Consider the following 16,948-nt stretch of genomic DNA (forward strand, 5'->3'; position numbering starts at 1 on the left):
GTCAGTGTCATTCCAATCGAGCAAAACCAAGCAGTCACCAGGAGATTTTAAATAAAGGATCCAATACCCTTCGCGGGCCCATGAAGTCCTTATTCAAGGGCCGTAGAAAAGTTCACGCCGAGCTACAGTTGCCCCAAGACACCGTTGCTAAAACATTAAATCCCGAGCGTAAAATATCCACACGTTTGGCAGTAATCTATAATCTCATCTTAGGAATAATAATACGTCTTAATTCTCTTTTGGGCCTAATTCGCCCTTTTTAATAACTTTTTTTGAAAATTTTATAAATTTCTCAATTTTTGCTTTGTTTCTTCTTAGGTTCTCTTAAAAAGTTGGACAGAACATGGAAAAACTAATAGTTGAGAAACTTCGAAACACTAAACTTCACTAGCAGATTGTTTACGAACTCTGCGGAGTCGAAGCAGGCAAAGCCACCCTGGATCGGGTCCCCCTGGATTGTTTAGTATAGCTGACCTCACTACTGCACAGGTAAGGGCCTTTTTATCTTATAGGGGCACTAGGAAAATTAATATCCCCATACAAAACAGAGGACTTGAGCTTAAGTATGCTTTTAATATGAAGCGATTTGCATTTGAGGAGTTGTATGATACACAGGGCGAAATTGAGGGCAGTTGGGTGGGTTGATGTCCTTTTCGACAAAATCCACCCCTTTGTCTCTATAAGGGAAAGTCGGGTAAGACGGACACCCTAAGGTAGAATCGCAACAGAAAATCAGATATTGCTTTTATAATCGCAGTTTTCGTACAGATGGGCAGTTAAGGCTGATTGCTATCGAATTAACCATTCGAATTAGTAAATTTCCTTCATCAAGACTGTTTTTATAGCTATCTAAAACATGCTTCAAATTACACTTTTCATAAATGGTCGGGTAAAACGGACACTGCTGAGAAAAAGTACATTTTGCCGCAAGAATTGCTGTAAAAGTAGATATTTTTGTGAGTTAAGTATTTGCTAACGTGTTTTAACCAAATCCTGTTTTTTACATTTTTTATGGCCTGTTTGAGATGGTGAATGCTTTTCGACCGACAATTGCTCTTGCCAAGGTCTTTTGAAGGCATATGAAGGATCAAACCGATGAAAAATTGTAAATACCTAGTGAAACTTATGTGTTCCTTTTTCCCGACCTTGAGGTGTCCGTCTTACCCGCCTCAGAAACTTTTTTTTTTCAAAACGATTGTTGCTCAAGCCCTTTGACCGAAATTGGCCTATTTTTCTCCAGATGGTCGAAAAGAACCTTTATAAACACTCTACCTTTGAAAAAAGTTGAAATTTTCGAAAATGCTGCGAGTTATGAACTATTTTATGAGGAGAGAAAATTACATCAAATAATGGATCCACAAAGTTTTTGTTTGTTTCGTTTTCTTTTATTGGACCTTGCTTGATATAAATAAACAAAGGGACTCGAAAGTGTTGATACACTTAGGCGAACATATTCCCATCATTTGATTTATGCCAAACATTGTAATTTTCGAAATATTGAAAGTGTCCGTTTTACCCGCTGTGTCCGTCTTATCCGACTTTCCCCTACCACTGTAGTACCTCTTTACTGTAGTGGCAGCTTGCCAAATCTGGCCAAAACTTTACCGGTCCTTTGTGAGATCTAATGTACGGAAGAATACGTTTTTTTCGGTCACAAAAACCGAGGTTTTTCGTTCGCAGCTGCAAATACCTTGCCAGATCAAACACTTTCTTTAAAACTTATCGGAAAAAACGAATTTGGACTTGTCAGGAACATCAATCCAACCAGTGGCTTTATAAAATGTTTGTCCTGGAAGCTGCCAAAATCCATCTTCCATGCATCCGTCGTACTTCATAAGAACCTTGTTGTATAACTTTTGGGCGCATCCTTTGTCTACTACATTCTGTTTCAATGTCCGGTTTGGTTGCTTACTGGCCCGATAAGATCGTATTCCTTCGCGCAGACGAATCCTTATGACGGTGCACCGCTTAGCATTGAATTTCTTGGCGATATCATAGTCCGACTGCCCTGGGTTTACCTTGATCGTTCTCAACACCTTCTAAGGCAGTTTCCGATGGTTTCCAAGTTTAAGTTTAACGAGATAAAACCGTTCTGAAAAGATGGCAAAATGCGAGTATTTAGACTCGCGATTATATATATCATCTCTGTTACCAGCTGGCGAGAAACCGGAATGCATGATTTGACTCCTTCCTCCATCTACACACGCAATACATTCACTCCCTAACAGTTCATACGAAGCCACGGGGTAAGGGTAAAGTACGCGCTGCTTTGAAGATTTGTCGAACAAACTTATCTAAAAATGCATGTATGTACATACTTAGGCAGAAATTGCGGTGAATCCATGCACACATGGTGGATAACCAACATTCATACATACATTTGTATGATTTGACAATCACACGTTCAGCCATATTGAAAAATGTTTTGATAGTTGGTCGAAAAAGCGACGTGGAGCATTGTCTAACACTTAGATCGGGAAGTGTCGTTAAAGTTGTTCCGAAGTAAAAAAAAAACACAACCTATTTGATACAAACAGTTATTTCTCCTGCCTCAGTGTTCTTGCTTGGAAAGCTATTTATTGGAACTCTGAAGCTCTCATACCAATGCATTCAGGTATGGTTCAGTGGTAGAGTGCCCGCCTCTCAACCGGAAGGTCGAGGTTCGAATCTCCTGGCTGTACCCAAACTTTTCAAGGGTTGTGCAAGTTTGGAACAATACATGATAGTTTGAGTGCAAGGCAGGGGCAATGCATCCGTTCTTGAGCACAAAGTAAACATTGCACGAAAGCTTGTTTGCAAGAATCAAATAACAATAGAACACGTTTCGAGCAGAGGCATGCATGCAACCTTACGATTACTCTATAATGTGTGACTAAGTATTACTGAACCTCGTTTTTCAGCATTTTTGCCTTGATAGCATTGGAGATGAAAGCTTAAATCTGACCGAGAAAGCTTAAATCTGAGATACACTGTTTGTATAAGGTTGCATGCCTCTAGATTCGAGTCGTTTTTGGTAGTTTGAGTTTATGCTTGACTATGAACTTCTAATATATATCTCACGATTCGGGGAAATTTGTCCTGCACACCTTTTCTGTGATGGTCATGAGTGGCCAGAGTAATCTTTGATAACGACCATAAAGGAAAATTGTAGCAGGTCATGTTCCAAGATCGCGACTAAACCTCATTAAGAAATGAAAATGACAAAATGTGATTCCAAGAGGTTACCCAGCTAACATGAAATCGTAATAGAAATGATAATCTAAATCAAATATTAAGACATTGCCAATAACCTTCGTAAACACGTTAGTATTGAGTGATTTTCTATCATTCATTTACGACTAGCTTTGCCCAAAAAAAGTTGAATCGGATAGCAGTTTAGTCAGTTCGTAAATATGTCTTCAACAAGTTGAGAACATGCTATTCCGACATTTACGATTTGAGCTTTCTAAAAGTGAACTGATTTACGATAAATGGGCGGTCTCTCCCTTTTTCCTTTGACCGGTTCGTAAAAAGAAAACCTCACGTATAGAGATATAGCGTGAATCATATCAACTGATGAGTTGGCATCGTGGTAAGATATCGGACAGCCAACTTGGAGGACTGCAATTCAAATCTCGGTCGAGGATTTTTTTTCTTCGGTTTATTCAAATTACCTTGAAATCTTTTATTTTGCGTTTTGTGGGAAAATCGAATCGTTAGAATCTTATCGTTGTAGTTGTAGATATATCACCTCCACTTTTGTAGCTATATGCTATTTTGGTAAGTTTAATACAATCTTTTCATCTAGTATATTTGTTTGAATAATTCTATTGTTCCTGCGATATATACCTTCTTAAATGTTTGCTGGGTAGTTTTACAACCCAAGTTACTTAACGCAATAGTTTTCTTGACTTTCAACTTTTAATAAAATAAACTGGTTTCTCTCGATTTCAGGTTCTCTGACATAGGGCCTCATTACATAAGACGAGTCACGAGTCATTTTACTCGAGTGAGCCATTTTGGTATTACTGTAGTCGAGTCGAGTCGAGTCGAACAGTCGAGTATCGAAAAATTTCAACATGATAGCCGCCATTCGAGCACTCAAATTAATTCGATCGGTTTCACTCGACTATCGTAATACGACACTTCGCTCGGCTCGACAGTGACTGGAGTCGAGTCGAGTTACTCGACTCGTTTTATGTAATAAGGCTTATAATCACATGACAAAATCAATACGAGAAAGTTCCTCTAGATTCTTTAGAGTTTCTTTTCTGTCTTGACCCTTTTCCCCATCTGCGCCGAAATCTCCCTGCCTTTTTCTACCAGTCCCATACCTTATAAAAACAGTAAAAAAAAATAAGCCTACCCCTAATCAACCTCCGAATCTTAACACTAGATTTACTAGAACCTGTCAGTTTTACGGGTGCCCTTTTTTTCCTCTTGATTCCTTGTGGAGTGGGCACATCACACGATCTCACCACAAGACCGAGATGGTCCTGATATCAAACCTGATTTCACCGCAACGGTCAGGAATACGGTTGGATCATTAGACTGAGTCGATTTGGGGTAATTTTTGAATTTCTCAAACCCTGGGGTCTAAAAAGCTTCGTATTGGTTCAAAACTCATCCATGATTTTTTGCAGAATTTTTAAGTAATGTTTACATGAGTAAATTTGAACTTTTTTGTTCGTATGGGAAAATTGAATATTTTGTACTGAAAAAAACAACATTATTTTTGTTTCGTCTGTGGAACCGAGCCAGCTAATGGTTTTGGTGCCAATTTATAAATTCTCTCAAGGAAATTTTGTTGAAGACTGTAACTTCGTATCTAATTAGGCAAAAAAGTTATTAGCGATTTAACTGGGGTATGTCTTTTGGCATTGAAAATCCTTAAATTCAATTGACATCACTGCTGGGGCTTCGCGAATGCGTCATACAAAGAAGTCATGCAATACCTCGCTAGGCACCCAGCAGGGATGTCAATTGAATTTATAGTTTATCGATGCCAAAAGACATATCTCTCTTTAACAGCTAATAACTTTTTAGCCTTATAAGATACGAAGATTCGGTCTTGGACAAAGTTGTTCAGCGGAAAATTTCTTTCAGAGAATCTATAAATTGACACCAAAACCGTTAGCTGGCTCGGTTCAACAGAAGAAACAAGAAATATTTTGGTGTAATGATTGACGACCGGCTTCTTCAATCCTGAGATATAGAGAAGCGGCTTGGAGATCTGGCCTTAACATTCAGTGCAATCAGCAGAAGCATAACAGTGTACAGAGGCGAATGAATTTGCGAGTCATCAGTGCATATCGCATCGTTTTGTCGAAGACTGCATGCGTTGTGGCGAGAGTCATGTACATCTCGGATTTGCTGGTGGAGGACTCCTATCGCTACGAAAATTGAGGCATGCAAAACATGAGAACACGAGCCAGGGATATCTCCATAACCAACTGGCAGCAGCTGTAGGACATCGTGATCCCAAACATTAAGGAGTGGATGGAAAGAAAACTTGGCGAAAATTTCTACATGACGCAATTCCTGACTGGTCATGAATGCTTCATGAAGTATCACCAAGTCTTGCCGCTCTGCCCGACATGCGGTGACACAGTTGAGACACCCGAACACGTGGTTTTATTTTAACTTTTCTTTTAACTCTGACTTAATGGAGGAATGTCATTTGGCATTGAAGGCAGATCAATTAAACCCGCAACGCCCTGGGACAAACGACATTGCCTGAAGAATTTGCTTTATGATATGATTTTTAGGTCTACTTTCTGAAAGCAGCTAAGCTGCATAACCCTGAAGATATAAAACTTAAGTTTAAATCGAAAATTTTCCTTAACCATAACGTTCCCCCCCAACAGCTGTCGATCTGCAAACTCAACCCTCGAACTCCGGCGATCAACAGGATTCGGAAGGTGGCTGCATGTGTTAAAACGAGGTGGCGATCGCGCTTCAACGTTTCGAATAAGTACTAGCAAACCAAAACCAAAAACAACATAAAACAAGAAACTCAACAAGGCGAACCTCTCACTCAAAATCTCACTCAGTGAATGGTGCGTGTTCAGTTAGTGGTTCAAGCTGATTGCAAAGATCGGATCAAGGATGCGCACGCAAAACCGAAAAAAATGCTGCTTTAATCGGAATGTTCTTTCATTTGTGGGTGAATCTTTATAATTTTTATTGCAAATTAGGGACAGAGATTGGGTAAACACAAAACCCGTAAGTGGCTGCAGTGGAGACAAAATCAAAACGATGTTTTGCGTCATTTAGCTGATCGAAAGGGCAAGCAAATGGAAGAGTTCAATTATGAGAGTTTAGCATGGATTAATACAGAAGGAAAATAACCCTAGGACTTATAAAATTTAGCTATGCTGTAACTAAAAAACAAGAAAGAAATCAGAAAAAATCATTCATCTTAACCAAATATAGGTCATGAACAAAAGTGAAGCACAAAAAATCATGTTTTAAACTTAATGCATCAATCGTGGGAGGTCAGTGAACAATAGAAATAGAACTCATTAAACTAAAAGCGCAATGCATGATCCCAGCTAACAATCGCTAGATCTAGTTTAGATTGCAAAAGCTAGAATAAAATGTACATGGTATGGATTTCAGTTTTACGAAATCAATTGAGGTTTGTTCTAAATAAACCTTCTGATTTTGTGTAAAATGCGTTTCATCCTTTCACCTATCGTTCGATTGGTAAAAAAATTGCAATGAAAACAGTGTGTTGTAACAAAAGAAAAAAAATCCTTTAGTAAAAACAAAGTTAATAAATAATCCCACCCTTCTCCAAGTATTAAATCTTATCAATTAGTTTTCAAATTCATTTTAAATTATGGAACGCATGTTCGCAAATCTTTTCCATAACGATAGTTTAAGCCTAAACTAATTGATTTCAGAAATAAATTAAAAATCTAGATGTGCATAAATTAAAGGTTTAAATTGAGTTTAACAGTTTTCAAAATTTCAAAAACTTCTTTATAATTTCCAAACCAATCGTAATTTCTTGTTGCTCATTATTAAACCTGATCTAACATACTATAAGCAAATGATAGAGACATATTGATACTTTCCATACGAAAAAATATTACCTAATTGAAATTTACCGTTTTAATGAAAACCCCTAGTTAATTATTGCGTATGTTTTCGAAAGGATAAAGTAAACTTGGGAAAATTGGAACTTTGTTCAGCTCTGCAAACCATCACGCCAAAAATCACATTAGCTAATCAACGAATATTCTAAAAATCTCACAATTCAAAATAGTTCCACAGACTTAAAAGTGACAAACCAAAAACCCGGAAAACGCAATCAAGTTTTTACCCAGCGCTAAGAACGAATAAAATAGAAAACAGACGATCATCAAAATCATCGCAGGCCAAAGTTGGTGAGCATGTTTGAAAAATGAAAAAAAAAAAACTTTAAAAACCTAAGCGCATACCGAACACTTAAAGTTAAAAACCAAAAAATCTCTATAGGCAAAATATGACAATTTTTAAAAAAGTAATGACTCAAATTCTATCGCTAAAATCATCATATAATTAATAATATTGAGAACAACAACAAAAAGTTAGAACAAAAAATTACACCTACATCTACATTTTTCAAAATAAAAATCTTACATAGATACTGACCCTGCCCCGCCATTTTCACCACCAGAGAATCAGTCAAAAAAAACCGAAACAAGGAAAATCTGTAAAGCTTGTTGGAGTATATGAACCAAAAGAGTCACCGCTCGCCGGCATTCACACGGATTGGCTGTTGGATTTTCGAAACAACATGTTGTGTTAGCACCCGAAAAAAACACGAACCCTTTTCGTCAAGTGTTTTTGGGGGAGCATGAATAGTAAGAAGACAAAATTATGGAATCAAGAAAATAATTAACAAACTAACGAATTAAAACATTCACCACAACATGTCGCTTTTCATAGTTAAAATAAAAGAATGAATGATTCATTGAAACCGGGCGTTGTGTGTTTTTTGCATCGAAAGTATGATTTTCTTGTAAGTGCATGGTCTCTTTTTGAAAGATATTGAAATAAAAGAAAAGTTCTAATATATTTCTAGATCAATCGAAAGACTTAAGAAGTAATTCATGTTGGTAATGTCTGACTTTAGCTACTTTTTTAGACTTTTTCAACAAAATCTTAGGCTAAGTGACAAATCCCGTTTGAGTATTCGCGGGTAATCGCGCTAGGACCTCAGCTCATAATGATTTGATGTTACCGTACGCATACCTCTCCTTTACACGACTCTAGGCCTCATATCTCCTCTGGCGACTCGAGTTCTGACATCTCCTCGTAACGACTCGAGGTTTACACACATACTCCTTGCTAACCTGATCTCTTCTTTTACGACTCAAAATCCGACCTCTAATCATCAAGACACTGACAGCAATATGTAAAGACTTGAAGCCTAACATCTCCTCTAACGACTTGAAACCCGACTTCTTAAATGTCACCAGGATTCGAAGTTGGCCACCTTTTGCCCGTCGTGAGCCCCGGTCAAAAGACTCACGCCTGTCACAGCACATACGCGGGACTTAACTCATTGACTCGGATGATTCCCTACGAAGACGTCATCATACATCGATTCAAATGGCTCGCCCGGGCGGACCATTTTACCCCGCGAATATTGCCCGAACCGTGGAATAACTCTTTCCCAACATCCTCCACTGCGGAGAAGGCCAAGTCTTATCCCCGCAGTTTCGATAGTTGGAAATCACCCTAAACCCCCCCGGAGGTGGAGCTCATACACATGAACGCGACATACTCACGGCATCCATTACGCAGAAGATGTTGCCTTATCTTTGAAGCTTCGAACCGTAAAATCGGACGAACTCTACATACACGAAAGCCCTCCGCTGATGGAATCGTCGCGACACATTTCATTCACAACAATCAGCGTTCAAAGTTAGAAGCTGCCTACGCCTTGACATAAACCTGGGACAGACAAAGGTTGCATGTTCTGCCGATTTCTCCGTATCTAAAGGGTGATACGGACAAAATTTGGTCATGGGAAAACGCGTGTAAATCGGTGAAATCGTTTATTTAAAAAATCAAATTCAATTTCTTTTTCAAGTTTAATTAGTATAAAATTCTGGAAAAATATTCACTTAGACTTCCGCTTTTCCAAATCCGAATTAATACTGATGTTATGAAATCGCTTGGTACATCTTTGTACCTGAAAATGATCACATTTTCATATGTGATGAAAGAAATTAGAGAAACATGAACTATCAAAGAACGAAAGAACATAAGCCGTAAATATCACGAAAATTTCGAAAAAGATACAACGGCTCACCGACAGGACTTGAACCTGCAATCTCCGCTTCGGTACAACGGCGCGTTAGCCAATTCCACCACGGTGAACGTGATGGAACCGGCGAACACGAGCAATCGAGCTCTGCCGATCAACTGCTGGACCTTCTATCGAAACACCATGTATATCCCGCATGTGATCATTTTCAGGTACAAAGATGTACCAAGCGATTTCATAACATCAGTATTGATTTCAACAGAGCAACACCTCCCTGTGTAACTGGTCTGCTCGGAACCTTGAGCGGCACTGATTGCTTCTTCATCTGACCGTGACCGTAAGTTGCGGCAAACCCGAAACAATCGACCATGTGCTCGCTCGGCTAAAATCCCGAGTCGATGGGTGGGGTTAGAGAAACAAGAGAGATCAATAGAGGGAAAGATCACATGCGGGATATACATGGTGTTTCGATAGAAGGTCCAGCAGTTGATCGGCAGAGCTCAATTGCTCGTGTTCGCCGGTTCCATCACGTTCACCGTGGTGGAATTGGCTAACGCGCCGTTGTACCGAAGCGGAGATTGCAGGTTCAAGTCCTGTCGGTGAGCCGTTGTATCTTTTTCGAAATTTTCATGATATTTACGGCTTATGTTCTTTCGTTCTTTGATGGTTCATGTTTCTCTAATTTCTTTCATCACATATGAAAATGCAAATCCGAATTGCCGGGCCTTACGCTTAACCCCTGCCATTAGATTTTGTACAACCACCTTGTCCACCTTCTTCGCCACAGAAAGCCAGTTTGCCTTGAACTGCTGCTCGTCCTTAGCAGTTTTTTTGGTCTTCTTTAGGTTCCGCTTGACAATTCTCAATTGGGCGGAGCTCTTGCGTGTTGGGAGGGTTCTTGTCCTTGGGAACCACCTGCACGTTGTTGGCGGCGTACCACTCCATGGCCTTTTTACAATAATGGCAAGATGCCAAATCCAGCCAAAACAGTACGGAACAACCGTGTTTCTTCAGGAAAGACAGCATACGTTTATTCAAACACTCTTTCACGTAAATTTCTTGGTTGACAGTCCCGGAAGCTATGAAAATGCTGCTTTTCAAGCCACAGGTACAGTTGGCTTGCCAAACCAGATATTTCTCGCGAACTTTGACAGTTTCATGTGCTTGAAAATATCTGCTACCTTTCCCCTTCCCTTTGCCGTATAAAACTCCAGTCCCGGAAGCTGTTTGTAGTCGGCTTTGACGTAGGTTTCGTTGTCCATTATCACGCAGTCAAACTTTGTCAGCATCGTCGTGTACAGCCTCCGGGATCGCGCTTTGGCCGTCGTATTTTGTTCATTATCGCGATTTGGAATCACTTCCTTCTTGTTAGTCGATAGTCCGGCTCGTTTTTTGGCTCGATGCACGGTTGTAGACGATACACCCAGCTTATTCGCGACATCTTGGAGAGAGAGGTTAGGGTTTCGCTTGAAACTACCGGCAACTCTCTTTGTCGTCTCAGCGGCTTCCGGTTTTCGATTTCCCCCCGATCCAGACTTCCTGGCTGTCGACAAACGTTCCCCAAACACTCTAATTACATTTTTAACCGTTGATTTGGCAAATTTTAGCGATTTTGCCAGTTTTGCGTGCGAGTTGCTCGGAGATGCGCGAGCAAAATTTTGATACGCTGCTCTTCTTCCTTGGACGGCATTTTGACAACTGAAGAATGAATTCCAAAATCAAAATAGAAGTAACATTCTACACACACACACACACACACACACACACACACACACACACACACACACACACACACACACACACACACACACACACACACACACACACACACACACACACACACACACACACACACACACACACACACACACACACACACACACACACACACACACAAACACACAAACACACACAAACACACACACACACACACACACACACACACACACACACACACACACACACACACACACACACACACACACACACACACACACACACACACCACACACACACACAAACAAACACACACACAAACAAACACACACACACACACACACACACACACACACACACACACACACACACACACACACACACACACACACAAGCTTGCTGGACTAGGTGAAAACGTGAGGAGGATCCGTCGTACTCGTTCCGGTGAGATGATCCTCGAGTTGAAACGAAGTTCAGCAACAAAGAGTGCATCCTTCAAGGTGCTGGCGGAGGAAGTTCTAGGCGAGAAGGCGGAGGTGCGTGCGCTATGTCACGAAGTTACCATCCGTATCAAAAACCTCGACGAAATAACGACAGAAGATGAAGTCAGGACAGCGCTAGTTGACCAGTGTAAGATCGGCGAAGATCAGATCTCTATCCGATTGAGACAGGGTCCTCCTAGATCCGGAACACAGGTTGCGATTGTGAGGCTTCCGGTGGTAGCAGCCAACGCAGCACTCGAGTGCAGGCGGCTAAAAGTGGGATGGTCAGTTTGTCAGATAACCATCTCCCAGCAACCAGAGGTATGCTTTCGATGCATGGAGTACGGCCACAAGTCGTTTGACTGCAAGGGAGTTGACAGACGAGGATTATGCTGGGGATGCGGAGAATCCGGCCACATAGCGACTAGCTGCAGTAAGCCGGCAAAGTGTCTTATCTGCACTGGTGACCATGTAACTGGCAACCCAAGGTGCTCTGCCTACCAAAAGGCGCTAGCAGCGATACCAAGGGCTTGGAAGTAATCCAAATCAACCTCAACCACTGTCACGAAGCACAACAGCTTCTGCGACAGATGGCGGTGGAAGAGAAGCTAGACATTGCGTTAGTAGCAGACCCCTATTTAAGGGCCCTGAATGGCACAAATTGGGTGACCGATAGTGCCAAACTGGCCGCAATAGGGGTGACAGGAAAGTTCCCCATACAAGAAGTGGTCACATCAAATGAAGAAGGCTTTGTGATAGCCAAAGTCAATGGAATCTTCTTCTGTAGCTGCTACGCTCCACCGAGGTGGACCTTGGAGAAGTTTAGCGCTACGATGGATAGGATAGTCGATTTGCTCACAGGCCGAAGCCCCGTTATTATCGCGGGGGATTTCAATGCGTGGGCCCAGGAATGGGGTAGTTCCCATACGAACGCCAGAGGACAGAGTTTACTTGAAGCACTTGCAAGGCTGAATGTGGACCTGGCGAACGTAGGTAATACTAGAACCTACCATAGAGAGGGACGTGAATCGATTATAGATATCACATTTGCTAGTCCCAGATGGACAAGTAATTGGAGGGTGAGCGAAGACTACACTCATAGCGACCACTTTGCGATCCGTTATCGTGTGGGTGAAAGTGCACAGTCAGTCAGAGGAGAGGTAATGACAGGTGAACGACGCTGGAGGACACAACAATTTGACCGGAATGTCTTCGTCGAGGTTTTGAAGTGGGAGCAAAACCTGTCAAACTTGTCGGCGGAAAACCTGACGAAAGTACTCACACGTGCTTGTGACGCAGCAATGACGAGGAGAGTTAATCGTAGAAACCCACATCCACCAGTTTATTGGTGGACTGAGGAAATCGCGAATTTGCGTGCCACCTGCCTTCGCGCTAGACGAAACATGCAGAGAGCACGAACTCAAATGGAGAGAGACGAGCGTAGGCCGTTTTTCAAAAATGCGAAAAGAAACTTATGCAAGGCAATTAAAGAGAGTAAAAAGGCATGTTTAAGGAAACTTTGTCTTGATGCGAATGACCGACCATGGGGCGATGCCTACAGGATAGTCATGGCAAAAAACAAAAGCGGTAGCACACCACCTGAAATGTGCCCCAACAAACTGAGGGAAATAACGAGAGAGCTGTTTCCTCATCATATTATTAATAGCTGGCCGCAAGTCCCGTACGACTGGGATACGAGCGATGAGGAGTTAATATCGTTGGAGGAACTGCGGGACATCGCCAAATCCCTTCAGCTGGAAAAGGCTCCGGGTCCAGATGGTATCCCGAACATTGCAGTTAAGACCGCGATTATGGAATTTCCCGAAATGTTCCGATCGTCACTGCAAATTTGTATAGAGGAAAGGATGTTTCCAGATATTTGGAAACGACAGAAGCTGGTTCTGCTGCCCAAACCAGGAAAGCCATTGGGGAACCCATCGGCATACAGGCCAATATGCCTACTGGATACGGTTGGAAAGATTCTGGAAAAGGTGATCTTGAATCGTATCCAGCGGTACACCGAGGGCGAAGGCGGATTGTCCAACAATCAATTTGGCTTTCGAAAAGGGCGATGCACAGTCGACGCCATTCGAACTGTCATCGAAACGGCTGATAAAGCCAGACTCAAGAAGAGAAGAGGGGACCGTTTTTGTGCGGTAGTAACATTGGACGTGCGTAACGCCTTCAATAGTGTCAGCTGGGCAGCGATTGCTTCTTCGCTTATAAAAATGAGGATACCGAAATATCTCTACAAATTAGTGGAAAGCTATTTCCAGAACCGCAAGCTTCTATACATGACGAGCGAAGGATTTCAGGAAATGGAGGTTACAGCTGGAGTACCGCAAGGGTCGATACTGGGCCCGGTTCTGTGGAATATTACGTATGATGAGGTGCTGACATTGAGCCTGCCAGAGGGAGTAAAGTTGGTTGGTTTCGCGGACGATGTCGTGCTACTAGCGACGGGTTACTCTACAGAAATCGTCCAGCTAAGAGCTTCAGAGGCTGTAGATGCAGTAGAGAGCTGGATGCACTCCAAAAGTTTGCAGTTGGCTCACCACAAAACCGAGATGGTCCTGATATCAAACCTGATTTCACCGCAAACAGGCAGGATTACAGTTGGATCATGCACTATCGAATCAAAGCGTGAGCTTAAATATTTGGGTGTGATGATTGACGACCGGCTCAGCTTTAAAAACCACGTTGAGTATGTGTGCAAGAAGGCGGCAACAGCAACGGCCGCACTCACGAGGATAATGGCGAACAACTCGGGGATCCGAAGTAGTCAGCGAAGGATAATTTCGAGTGTAGTTTCGTCAATCCTTCGATATGGAGGGGCGGCCTGGAAATCTGGTCTTAACATCCAGTGTAACCAGCAGAAGCTGAACAGTGTACAGAGGCGAATGAATTTGCGGGTCATCAGTGCATACCGCACCGTTTCGTCGGAGGCTGCATGCGTTGCCCAGCTAACATGAAATCGTAATAGAAATGATAATCCAAGTCGAATATTAAGACATTTTCAATAACTATCGTAAACACGTTGGTATTGAGTGATTTTCTATCATTTATTTACGACAATCTTTTCCCAAAAAAAATTGAATCGGATAGCAGTGTAGTCAATTCGTAAAAATGTCTCAAAAAAGTTGAGAATATGCTCATTCGACATTTACGATTTGGGTGAACTGAATTACGATAAATGGGCGGTCCTTCAATTGACACTCTCTCCGGTCTCTTGCTTTGACCGGTTCGCAAGAAGAAAATCTCACCTATAGAGCTTTAGCGTAGACTATATCAACTGATGAGATGGCATCGTGGTAAGATACCGGACTGCTAACTCGGAGGACTGGAGTTCAAATCTCGGTCGAGGAGATTTTTTTTTCGATTAATTTGCTTTTTGTTGGAAAATCGAATCGTTGGAATCTTGTCATTGTAGATATATCGCCTCCATTTTTGTAGCTATATGCTATTTTGGTAAGTTTAATACAATCTTTTTAACTGGTATATTTGTTTGAATAAATCTGTTGTTCCTGCGTTATACCTTCATAAATGTTTGCTGGGTGTAGCGGGAGTCATGCCCATCTCGGTTTTGTTGGTGGAGGACTCATATTGCTACGAAAATAGAGGCATGCAAAACGTGAGAACACGAGCCAGAGATAGCTCCATGGCTAACTGGCAGCAGCTGTGGGACAGCTCGGAAAAAGGGAGGTGGACCCATCGTTTGATCCCAAACATCAAAGAGTGGATGGAGAGAAAGCATGGCGAAGTGGATTTCTACATGACGCAATTCCTGACTGGTCATGGATGCTTCATGAAGTATCACCACAGGTTCGGACATGCGGCCTCGCCGGTCTGCCTAACATGCGGTGACGTGGACGAGACACCCGAACACGTGGTATTCTATTGTCCAAGATTTGAAGAGGAACGTGCCAACATATTCGCCGCCTGCGGACCAGAAACGACAGCGGACAACATGTTGCAGAAGATGTGTGATGACATTAACACATGGCAGGCAGTCAGTGATGGGCTCGGCCGGATAATGGCTGCTTTGCAAAGGAGTTGGAGACTGACGCAAATTGCAATTGACGCAGGATAACGTAGGTTAACTTTACTAAGCTTAAAGAGTCCGAAGCTATGAAATGAACTACGCAAAACAATCAGCGTAGCCGATGGGACGTGAAGATGATGTTGGGTGGTCAGGATGATATTTAATTAAAATATGAACTTCTTGGCGAGTGTTGCGAAAGTAGCGCTATGCGTGAATTAGACACCCCCTTACCGAAGTATTGCCTTAGGGCAGGTACCGGTTTGGGAATTAGTGTGACGCCCCAGGTGGAGTTTAGGGCATATGTATATACGGATGAGTATATAACGAGTTGACCCATTGTTCCCATGTAGACACGACACTCGACGTGCATTGGGAACAATTCGTAAAATTCCTTCTTCGAATTTACCACCTGGGTAACCAAAAAAAAAAAAAAAAAAAAAAAAAAAAAAAAAAAAAAAAAAAAAAAAAAAAAAAAAAAAAAAAAAAAAAAAAAAAAAAAAAAAAAAAAAAAAAAAAAAAAACACACACACACACATACACACACACACATACACACACACACACACACACACACACACACACCTTCAAAATGAGGCGTGTTCAGGTTTGTTAAATGCAAAATTGAAAGAAATACGTCAAGTTAATATTGACCAAATTTTGACCGTATCACACTTTTTTTTTTTTGTAAATCTTTATTTGAAACGGCTCATACCTTCAGGTTTTAAGGAACCAAACTCGTTTTTTGGTTTTACAATATTTTGCTTAGCTTAACACTTTTATTTTAAAGAGAAAGAAGATAGTAAAGGGAAATAGGAAAATAAAAAGAATTATAGACGAAGATCGATAGCTTTTAGAAAAAGATAGATTTCGAACATGTAGTCCAAATCCAACAGAGCTAGTACATCTCTCACTGGGACGTTAGGTGATTTTCCTCGGGCCCGAAGGGAGTCTGTTAAATTCGTTCTGGCGACAAGATGGACCTCACACGACCAGACAATAGGTGGTATGAATAAGAAAATAGCAATTGCTTCGATAGCTTTTACTTTGCTCGAACTTTAGAATGGCAAAATTTTAAAGCATTTACTCAACTAGATATGAAAAAGCAGAGTAGAACATTTACTTTCAACCAGCTCCGGATTGAAAATATGCATGCCATTCGAAGTATTTGCCTCACAAAACTGCTCGAAAATAGCAAAAGCAATTACTACAGTTTTATTCATATCAGCCAATATGCTCGATGTCATGGTAACCTTTGCCGCTACCGTATCAAACTTTAAAGCACCCATGATCCGAAAGAAACTGCGCCAGGTTGACCACTCCATACTTCCGATGAAGAGGTCAACTTTTACCAATCCTTCCTCTGGCTGCGTTGTCCCAAAGATGCTGCCAGTTGGACATCGCGTCCTCCTTGGCAAGTTCTCGCACGTTGGGCGGGTCCTTATTGTCGTACACAGAAAAAAAATC

The 16,948-nt window shown here is 41.6% G+C and overlaps 1 protein-coding gene across 2 annotated transcripts in view; it reads left to right on the plus strand.

Annotated features, from left to right (window-relative positions):
* Positions 1-7,924, plus strand: part of LOC129743622 (ras-related protein Rab6) — a 101,094-nt gene extending 93,170 nt beyond the window's left edge. For both annotated transcript variants that reach the window (XM_055735701.1, XM_055735700.1), the window contains exon 7: positions 5,847-7,924. In XM_055735701.1, coding sequence (XP_055591676.1) covers positions 5,847-5,917 — 71 coding nt within the window. In that variant the 3' untranslated portion in view covers positions 5,918-7,924. The remainder of the gene's footprint in view (positions 1-5,846) is intronic.
* Positions 7,925-16,948: the final 9,024 nt, after the last annotated feature.

Source organism: Uranotaenia lowii, chromosome 2, assembly GCF_029784155.1.
Source record: "Uranotaenia lowii strain MFRU-FL chromosome 2, ASM2978415v1, whole genome shotgun sequence".
Lineage (NCBI taxonomy): Eukaryota > Metazoa > Arthropoda > Insecta > Diptera > Culicidae > Uranotaenia > Uranotaenia lowii.